Raw genomic sequence first — 11,262 nt, 5'->3', positions numbered from 1 at the left:
GTAAAAACCAAAGAATACTTATTTTTGATTTAATATATTATTATTTTGCATTTAAATCTGTTTTTCCGAAGCAAGTTTCCATCGCAGAGTAAAAATAATAATAATAATAATTGCAATTTCATTTCTATATTCTGTTACGACTTCCGTCATAGATGTAGCACTCTCCAAACAGATGTTTACACAAGGTGTAAATGGGGCCTATGGGTCAGTGTTTGCAAACAAAGTAGTTTCGCTTTCACAACGAAACACACGGTGGCCTAGTGTGAGCGGAAGCCACGGCCTAGCGTGAGCTGAGGCCAGGCTAGAGTGAGCAGAGGCGCGGGCTTGAGAACGGCGCGGCCAGCAGATTCGACGAAGGAGCGGCAACCACATGTGACGACCCCGGATAGTCCTTTTTTGGAAGACCAAACAAAGTAGTTTCGCGTGTTAGAACGAGCCATTTTAGGTAGGCGTGGTTAACTCTTAACTTTTATAAGAATATCTCTTTGGATTTGAGACTTTAGTCTTTGCAACTTTACAGATCTTCTTTATGCACCAAGAGCTTGTAACACTCCAAAGAGAAAGGAAAAATTGAAATCGCATCATATGACCCCTTTAAGTTAAAGCAAGCTGTGTGACAGAGAGAGAGAGAGAGAGCAAAATATCACAACATACCGTATCGTTATCATCCCCTTTGTTTCTCATACAATCTCATTTATTCCACTATATGGAGTTTATCCCATAAACCTGTGCACATTTATGTCCAGATGCCTGTTGCGTCAGGATCCGCCCACCGCTAGAGAAAGCCCCGCCCACGCTGCACCTGGGTTTCCCGCCGAAGCTCGCCGACTAGAGGCAAAGGATCACAGCTTCTGCACGCAGCCGGGCAGGCGTTAGAGGCTCTTCGGAAGAAACCGTTTTCCTCACTACTTCGCTGTTCTCCAAATATTTCTGACTCTTGTCGCACACTAGGATCAAACGTTTTTGTGTGTTTCGTGTTCATGTATTCGGACAGTTGAAGGAAATCGCCGCATTAAATGAGTTGAGCTCGACACACACACACAGCATCATCCTCTCGTCAGGTTGAGCTTCATCCGAGCCTCGGGCTCACTGCCCTTCTGCACACTGGAGCGTCTCTAGAGCGGTGCACTGGAGTTTGACGGACACATTTTCTTCTTCATCTTGGAAGTACACGTTTAAGACTGAGAAACATCACTAATATATCAACTGGAGTCGAGGACAGGAAATTAATTTTTCTCTGACAACGCCGTTACGCATGGTGGGAATTTCTACCTCTTTTCAGTGTAAGTCGCTCCGTTACTGGCTTTATCTCTATTTCCCGTCATCTCAGATGAATACTTAAGTTACTCGTCTGTACACTTTAGCCACGTTTAATAAATTTGTTACGATGCTTTATTTTACATTTGGGTAAATGACAAACACTTTATATTATTTTTCTCTCGCAGAATACTGTTAACTTATATGTCTGTTATATGTTCGGTTTGCCCACATTGCTTAATGTAATATTATTTACAACGTAAGGCGAATATCACCTATACATAATAATACATAGAATTGTCATATTTAACGTTACCCATATGATTTTAAATGGCCACTTACCTTTTTGTAATGATTCGCTGCTATAGATATTAACAATTAATTAAAAATGAACGTTGTACAGTTACCTCTATTTGTAAACAATGAAAAACATCGCTCATACAAGCTTTCTTTCATGTTACGCTCATTAATCTACTCTGGATTTTATGGCATATTTCATATCATCTTTATCGCTTTGAAATATATTTTATCGGGTTTTCCCCTGTAACTAAAGGAAAATTGTAAGAGAATTTATGACAGTAATTCTCGTTGTAAATTGCAATACTGTAACTTATAACTATAACGTTATATATGTTTCTGTGAAGATGGATTATGTGTTCTGTCTCTTATCTCACGTGCTCCATAAATTCTTTATCTTATATTCTATAGTTTTGCAAACCAAACACAAAACGTAGGCTAGGTCTTAATGTACGAATTTTAATGCAGCTTCTAGATTTGTTTAGAATTCGTAATTTTCTTTTTTCAAATATATTATAAGAATAATATAACAGACATTGAACTTATTTCTACAGTAATTCATCACAACATTCATAATAATATATGAAGTAAACCAGTCAAACACTAACTGGCGATCAGCATGTCATCTGTTGGCCGAGTGTAATATCACCTCCGTCTATAAACACATTAACGGTCTCTAATAAGCTGGAATTGTTGCTGGCCAGTCTGCGAGCTTCTCACGCGTTGCAAATTTGATCAAATCAAATGTTTGATTGCAAGCACAGGTAAACATCTGGTGTGAGACATGAAGAAAATTGTGACAGCATGATGCATTTAGAAGATGCTTTATAAAATGTTGATAAATAACGTTTTAGAGGACGCGTTTGACAACTGGGATATGACACTGGATTAAAAAGCTATGTTTAATTGTGACAGAACAATCAGTCACAGTTGTGACATCACAATTTAGAAGATGTTTTTGACAACAGTGATATATATTTTGAGAAGATCCATGACAATTGTGGATTAAGATGCATCTGAGAAGTGTGATTTCACAAAGGTGTGTTTAACAATTGTGATATCAAATTTGATGAACGGATCCGTTGACAACTGTGACATCACAGTGAATTGACGAAATGAGTCTGCCAATTGTGATATCACAGTTGATTGAGAAGCTGTATTGACGACTGTGACTTCACAATGGATTGAAAAGATGTGCTTATCAATTGTGACTTAGCCAGCTTTTTAAAAAAGCTGCTCCTGTCACAATTGTCAAGCTCATCTTCTCAATCCATCATCATGATGTGAATAGTCTGCTCTTGGCGCTTAAGTTCTCTCTTGACTGAAGAGTTGATCCTTTAAAGTTTAAAGGCTGGATGGGTAAAAGTTGAAAATTAAAGGGTAGAATTTTATTTTCCTTGCCCTCTGTGGCAGTCCGTTTGTATTTAAGGCGGAAAAAAACCCAAAGGGATTTTGAAGAACTGCTGTTCCCTTGACGAAATTTGCTTGTTCTCACAGCTTGTGTTGCTCATGTCAAATTTATGCTTTTTATTTTTGTATTTAACAAGATAGTTTTCTTTAAGTAGATTTACATTTAATTTTCCAAAAGGGGTTTATTTTGCTTTCATAGTCATGCAGTTCAGGTTTTTTAAGATATGTTATTCCCTTATATTTGTGTGATTCAGAAAATAGAGGCTAATGACCAGCAATAACTGCTGTAACTATGACACTCTCCACTGTGAATTGGTCATGCACCTCATTCAGGTCTTTGCCCACTGCTCCTGTCAACACGAGATTCGATCTGGAGACCAATGTACAGTGCAGGTAGTGAGCGTACCTTGATTAAAGGCAAACATAGTGTATGGTGGCCAGAGGTGAGGGTTCGGTGAGCGATAAGCACTGTGTGTGTGTGTGTGTGTGTGTGTGTGTGTGTTTGGAGCCAGGATTAGCAGGCAGAAACATCCTCTGGCTGAGGCCATCTGCACAGCCACCAGCCTGCCTGCCTCACACCTGTTCCCCTCTCCTCCACTCCCACTGGCCTCACGCGGGTCAAACGCATGAAACCAGACACTGCCACAGCATAATGAAGAGATGACTCGACTGCCCACACCAACACACACAGCTGTGTGTGAGAGAGAGATATGGAAATACTCATCCATTATTTTTAGGTATGTCCGGGAGATATTTACTCATATTGGTTTAAGCTTATATGTAAATTGAATACATATTTTCTGTAAGGATGATCTATAAATACGCACCATGCATCACTAGAAATTAATTAACCAGTCAGTGTGAATCTTTTTTTGTTTTTATCGGATTCATGAAAGACGAGCATTGCGTGTTCCAACCACTGATAAATGTGCTTCTCATTTACCTTAAACGCAGAGCAGCGTAAAAACATTTGTAGTTAAGTGCTTACTGTGTATTTTAAATGACGAACAGCAGACGTTCTGGCCGAAAGCCAAGCGTGTTATCATTGCAGTAACTCATTTCATTAGTGATGTCATTAACCCCATACATAAACTGGCAGACATTCTCACCAGACACTTGCGCAAATACGCAGCATGTCTCGTTGCTTCACAATTTCTCTTTCATGCATGTTTAAATCAAAAACATGCTCTTTGTGCATAAGGATACAGAAACACACACTGTAAATTTTGCAGCGAGCAACCGGTATGTGTGCAAAAAGGTCTAAGCTGGCAGACCATATAATTTCTCTGGATGAATAAAAATTGTAATAACAAAAGGGAAGAAAAACGAGCGAGTTCAGTTACGCGACATCAGCCAAGTGCATTATATGCGCTCTTAATGTTTCAGCTCTTAAGGGAAACATTCCCAAAATGCATTAGCGTTATTTCACTCGCATCTCTTTCCATTGAGCTATATCATGTATGAGGCTCTTTATATTCATTGAGGGCTACTGTTGGACTTGCTGACACACTCAATCTTTGGCTGTAAATAAGCGACGTGAGTTGTTGGGCTTTGTCAGAGGGGAGAAAGGGCCCTTATTTGCGAGGGCTGTAGATTTGACTCGACGTGAGTCTCTGTGGAGGGCAGGCCATGAATGATTGAGGCGGCCGTCATCTCCCAGAATCCGTTCTTCGGATCAATAGGGGGCATAATGGCTACAAATTTTTCAAAGTCTCTCGCTCGCTCGCTCGCTCTCTCTCCCCCTCTGTTTATTTTCCTGCCTCCATCTGGACCAGGCTGATATTGTAATCGCCCTAATGCACATTGCCTTCCCCTTAGACACACACACAATGTGCCATCCTGACAAGCCCCTTTATATTTCAGATAAGCCTGGGATGTGTGTTTAATGAATACAAAGCCGTGGTGTGTCGCCGTGCACTCTGCCAGAAGGTAATCTTATTGAATAGGTGCTTTTCAGCGATGCAGAAGGCGATAGCGCCGCAGGAGTGAAGATGTAACCTGTTATCTTGCGCCTCCTCTATTTTCCCGTCACAGAATTTACATTTAAAGATTAGCTGTAAAAGGGTAAAATATTCAGGGTGGTGAAGGTGTCAGGATGAGTGTGTATGTGTGTGTGTTGAGGGGGGGATGGGGTGGTCCAAGGGAGCGTGACTTTAGCAGGAAGGAATGAAGGACACACACAAAAAAAAAAACACAGGCTCTGTCATACAGGTTGTATCTGGCCTGCGTTTCAGCCTCGCGGCATCGCTATCTCTCTCCAGACCGACTCTCTGCTCCCTGGGAACAGAGATTAGCACATTGTTATCTGTAATTGGGTTTTGTCTGTGGATTCAGGGGCTGCTTTTGCCAAGGAGAAGGTGAGAATGGCACATGACCAACATTACGCTTTGGCATATCAGTGTAAAGGCATGATTGATGGAGAATATGGACTGTGTAATGGCTTCATTAGGGTTTACTTCTTTTTATGAGGTAACAATTGCTGAGGGATGGACTCGGCTCTTGCAGGAAGTCTATAAAGCTTCTTCATTAAAAAGGGTGACAAACTGCCAAAGAGACGTCAGAAACATCCTTTCAGTGACGTTTATCCTTTTGCTACCTTTACAGTAGCTTATAGCTAGGGGTGGGCAGTATGACCAGATCTTATATTTGTTCATTTCATGTTGAGTTATTTTGCTGGACTTTTAACAAAAAAATCCTTTATATATTAAATAACCGTGTAATAATGCCTGGAATAATAAATAATGTGTATAATAATGAATAATCCAAGTGCACACCAAAAAATAGTTTTCATTTGATCGATTACAGTGTACCTTTAATTACTTTTCTTTGATTATTTTTTCTTGATGTAAACTGAAAGCTATGATTCATAATAGTAATGCACCAAATTATTTTCTTACTGAAGCATAGAAAACCGAGTTTTCTTTTGGCCAAAAATCAAAACTGAAAATGAAGTTTTAATAATTACATGTGGGTAATTGAATTCTTTATGTTTTAAGGTAATAAATTAAACCAGTTGTAGTAAAGTTCTTTGGCAAGGAGCTGTCTCAATATTTCAGACAACAAATTTTACATATTGTTACTCTACCATAATTTTTGGTCATGGTGAAGTGCGTCTAAAGTGTTGACATGTTTACCTATTGTAGCTTATTCACGTCATGTGCACGAAAAAGACACTGACAAAGTCAAAATGTCATCAAAGAATTGCTTATTCAACTGTTTCGATCAATGATTTTGGCCATCCAAAACTTTTTTGTCATGAAAAATTAATGATGATTCTTGGAATCAGTGCAGAAATAGACTCACATTACATTACACTTGAGATAAACAAAGGACTCAAAACAGAAATACTGATGTTATAAATCAGATGAGAACACGTTCTGGACTGTTATAAAGCAAAATGCATTATACTAAAATGCAATATTACTGTATTCTCAGTTTACATGGAGCACAGATGCATTAAGGACTACCTTTTTCTGTAATTTATGGCATCAGAGTGGGAATCTGTCGGCCGTATCTGTTCAGTCACTAATGTTTGATTCATGGGCCGCTCACGCCCATTAATTTTGATTTATGGATTCTGATATGTATTTATGAAAAGGGCACCCACTCGAGTGCAGCCTCTCTGGCCCAGTAAAGAGGAGTGTAATTAAGATTTGTTTTGAGCCTAGAGGCTCGACTCCTTCAAGAGCTATGGATCAATAGGCAGAGACAGTAGACCCCTGTGTGTTCACTACACATATTGACACGCTCAGTCAGTTATTAGAGCTCCCGAGAAAAGCAGAGAGCAAGCCAGCAGAAAGACGGCGAGAACAAGACGGATCGGTAGAATTGTACTCACCACTCGTACGGTCTGAATAAATGAAAAATAAGGTAGTATACAATTGTGTCACGCAGTGATTTTCCAAAGCACACAATGCCATATGGTGTGCATTCATTATAACGTCTATAGATTCTTACACCGCTAGAGAAAATAACACCTGGTATTCAATAGCTTCTTCATAAACTGAGTATACAGACTTTTTCGAAAAGAATTTGTGTGTGTGTGTTTTCTTGTCTCTGGATTAGTCCAAATTGTATTGAGGCTATAGTTTGGGATTCCTGTTGTTGGCAGTTAGTGTCACAGACACTGTGGTGGGACAATAGCTCTGTGGTGTAGCACACTAGAAGATTGTGTTGTAGTTGAATGATCAGCAGGTGCCTTTGAGATAAACGCTCCGTGTCAATTATTTCTAGAAGAGGTGATTCATAAGACGGGGCTGAAGTGTAGAAGTAGAGGAAGATAGAGCGTGGGGGAGCAGGTAAAGAGGAACATGCGCCCGGGTGGATGAACCTCTTCGTTTTCAATGTGGCTTCGCATAAAAGAGTCATTTTGTTAAACGTCCATTGCATCTAAGCTTTTGTTAGCTATGAATGGAGGGGGCACCCCTGGCGCATTAAAAGTGTTTGTAGCTGCAGAACGAATGGAGAATTGTGCTGAATTACTTAACATTATCTCCCCATGTTACCATCATCGCTATTGGAAAGACTAAAGGAGCTGTTTTAACACAAAAGTCAAAATATAACAATATATGAAACACCATAGACCAAGACGATAATGCGTTGATTACTCAATCGCTTATTTAAACATAATGCTCTGAATTACGGCAGCTAGTACTGCTGGACTTTTCCTGACAAACGAGGTTCCTCTGATAAGACTCTCTTATGCAGACCTCGTAGAAACCGTGAAATGGGAATGAACCTTGTCTCAGATCCTGTTTATGTCCGTATGGATGTGAGCATGTTTTTTTTAAACAGCTGAGAAGGAATTCATCCTGCCAGGAGCCATTCCTGGTCACTCAGGACTTCCGCCATTAGCAGCACGGCTCCACCGCACGCACATGACCACAGAATGACCCCACAGATGGGCACTGGCCTCGGCTGCCACAGACATGCCAGTCATGTTTCAGACCCCTCCGAAAGAAGATACTGAAGAAGATCAACAAAGCAGATCAAGTCCAGCAAAGTGATGTAGCGCTCATGGTTATTACGTGACGTGTGTGCAGTATTGTGGAGTGGATCTTTATGGATCAATAGGGTCTGAGTTGAAGGGGTCGGGAGAGGAGGGCAGTGATCCGTACCACTTTAATTTGTGCAGAGTATTTGGGTATAATTAACTTTTATGTGAGTGGTACAGCCTCTAAGGACCTGAGATTCTGCCTGCAAAATCAATTTTGAGACGTTTGTATTAAGGATGCTCCAATATGAAAAATTCTAGACAATTATTTTCATGTTATGGCTGATATTAGAATTCAGTATTATTATGTCTAAATAAATGTTTAAAAAATGCACTAAAAACTAAAATCAATCATTTTAAACGCTGCATTATAACATTGTAATGTTTAGTACAGCAAATTAATATTCTTTTTAAGACTTGCTTAAGATTACATTTAAATACATTTAAATTACATTTAAGTCTTATTAAATTATTACTGTTTTAAAGATTAACTTTGAGTGTTACTGACTGACGTGGATAAATAATAATAAAAAAAAAAAAGTCTAATATCAGCCGTTAGCTGATATGGTACTGAATCTGATATATCACGCATTGTATTTGGGTGGACTGTGAAACTGACTATTAATATGGTGCATTTGGTTTTACAGTTGAAAGATTTTTATTTGATTTCTGGATATTCCTGGTTTTAATGTGACTCATCCGTGCACATTTTCTGCTGACATCGCCACGGCCGTGTTGGCTATTGGATAACTTTAACCAGTAGGAGCAATTTAGGCATTGTTTGAGTCCCACACAAATTTGTGTTTGCAGTTTTTGGTAATTGCACGAGTCCCAAAGAAGTGGTGATCTTTGGCGATTTTCAGTTTGGCAGAAAAGTTCCTGAACAATGTATCCAAGCATATATAGGGCTACATATGGATTGTAATGGCATTATGTGGTATTTCACTCACTGTGGTCTCTCACTGATTTATTCCTTTCAAAATACACTTCAGCGCCAGTGCTTTAAATAGCTGCACGTTGCGGCGAGCGGCGCAGCTATGGCAAAATTGAGACCCCTCTCCGAATGGGAAGGGGTCTCATAGAGCAATAAAATGGCAGTGGTATTAATGTGACTCATTTCTTGCTGACATTACCAAGGCAGTGCTGACTATTGGATAATGTTAACCAGTAGGCAAAGAGTAATTTAGGCATTGTTTGAGTCCCACCCCAAGTTTTTTATGCCACATATGTCATTTTATGTTGACTTTAAGACTTGTATTTGCATGAGTCCCAGTGAAGTGGTGATCTTTGGCGTTTTTCAGTTTGGCAGAAAAGTTCCTGAACAATGTATCCAAGCATATATAGGGCTACATATGGATTGTAATGGCATTATGTGGTATTTCACTCACTGTGGTCTCTCACTGATTTATTCCTTTCAAAATACACTTCAGCGCCAGTGTTTTAAATAGCTGCATGTTGCGGCGAGCGGCACAGCTATGGCAAAATTGAGACCCCTCTCCGAATGGGAAGGGGTCTCATGGAGCAATAAAATGGCAGTGCGTATAAATCCATCTTGCCTTATAAGGTCAGAAATGTTTTAAGTTGTTTCAGGACAGTTGTGTGTGCCAGTAATAGTTCTCCCATCTGTCTTAATGTGTCTTTATCAACATCTGGTTTTGTAAGCTATACTTCAGTAACAAGTATCCGTTATGTGTCAAGGGTTCCCAGTCCTGCTAGCACGATTAGCCTAGCCTTGACTACTGCTCCGAGTGCAGCGCCACATATGCTTGCCATTACTCCATACCATTCACAAAATGTAATAACTTTTTAGGGGAAAGTTGTGTGCATGTGCCTGTTTTCTTCTTCTCTTCACTTTTTCCATAACTGTAAAGAATTCTTTTGGTCTGGTTTTAATGTTCCCCCGGTGACTGGACAAATCACTGGCTCACAGGACGTTCGGAGCTGCATGAGTGAAACGTGAATGGCTCATCCCTCTAAGCACAGCCCTGTCTGCACCTCCCCGCGTACCTTACCAACACAGAAAGCGAGAAAGACGTCTTCCAGCCGTCTCGTTTGGAGCATGAAAGGAGATGTGTCTGTAACGAACCCATCCCCTGCTCTGAGGCTCTGGGCTCATGAACGTGCGCACACTTTGGCAGCGATGCAAAGATATGATCTTAATCTGCTATTTCCTCTTTGGCAGTATTACATTGTCCACATAATAATTCACAGCTGCACTGGGATCAAATATAATGGTGCAGCTGCAATTTTATGTTTGCAAATTTTAACTGTTCTTTCTTTCTGTCTGTCTCACCGTCTCCCTCCAGCCCCGCCTCCTCCTGGCACCATATGGGAGATGCTGCTACAGTCAAATGAAGGGGGTTTGTGCTTTGGATGTGGCGCAGAGTCATGTGCAGCTGAAGCCACCTTGATGGTTAGATTGTGTTGCAGTTGCGCGCGGTGTAGCGTGTGTTCTCAATAGAGGGATTAGGAGCTTGTCATGGTTTCATTCACCCTGAGACACTTGATTCCAAACATTTCCGTCCTCCGGAGACCTAATCGCATCTAAAATTTGCGTTGGCCAGGTCACGGTCTGAATGCTCACCCTTTTATAGCTACCTAAAGCTACCCCTGCGTTATTTTTTGTTACGATGTGCAAACCTTATTTTGTATATTTATATTCTTTTACCCTTTATAATATACCTGTATATGTTTTAATTGAATAGTCAGGGAGCTGTCTGAATGAATAGTTGAGTAAACTAGTTTATGCTAATGCGAGGGTGTTTCTAAAGCAGCGTCTATGGGAGGGACGGTAAATTTGAAATCGTTCTCTCTTCTAACTGCCGTTATCAGTCTATACATTTTTTTTCTTTTATTGAAAGTCATGAAAACACTATCATGGAGTTTTTCTTTTGCTATTTGAGCAAATGGGAATGCAAAAAATAATATATTAACCCAGCTATGATGACTTCCGCTGCTGAGAAACCCGGAAATGTGAAAAAGGTCCATTATTATAGCATATTATATATATTATAGGGCTGGGTTTTGACACACATTTCACGATTCGATTCGATTCTCATTCACAAGCTTACGATTCGATTACCGATTCGATTCGATTCAATCTCAATTATTTTGGTTAAAAATCAGGTACAGTACATGCCAAATTTTCTCAAAGAAAAAAAAAATCTCTCAACTAATGCTGTAAAATATACATGAGAGTCAGTTGGTACTACATTACTATAATATTGAAGGTTAAAATTAATGAAGTTTTTACAATAATAAAGTTACAGTTACATAATAATATTTCTACTTCAATTCGTTTTTTT

At 39.7% G+C, this 11,262-nt stretch overlaps 1 protein-coding gene across 1 annotated transcript in view; it reads left to right on the top strand.

Annotated features, from left to right (window-relative positions):
* The first annotated feature begins 842 nt into the window (after positions 1 to 842).
* The window catches only part of LOC107724268 (protein CBFA2T1-like), a 65,155-nt gene continuing 54,735 nt past the window's right edge, over positions 843 to 11,262 (top strand). The window contains exon 1 of the mRNA XM_016533109.1: positions 843 to 1,283. Coding sequence (XP_016388595.1) covers positions 1,256 to 1,283 — 28 coding nt within the window. The 5' untranslated portion in view covers positions 843 to 1,255. The remainder of the gene's footprint in view (positions 1,284 to 11,262) is intronic.

The sequence above is a fragment of the Sinocyclocheilus rhinocerous genome, unplaced genomic scaffold, assembly GCF_001515625.1.
Source record: "Sinocyclocheilus rhinocerous isolate Xijiao unplaced genomic scaffold, SAMN03320098_v1.1 scaffold574, whole genome shotgun sequence".
NCBI lineage: Eukaryota > Metazoa > Chordata > Actinopteri > Cypriniformes > Cyprinidae > Sinocyclocheilus > Sinocyclocheilus rhinocerous.
Note: the sequence above shows the minus strand (reverse complement) of the source record. Positions and strands in the feature narration are given on the sequence as shown.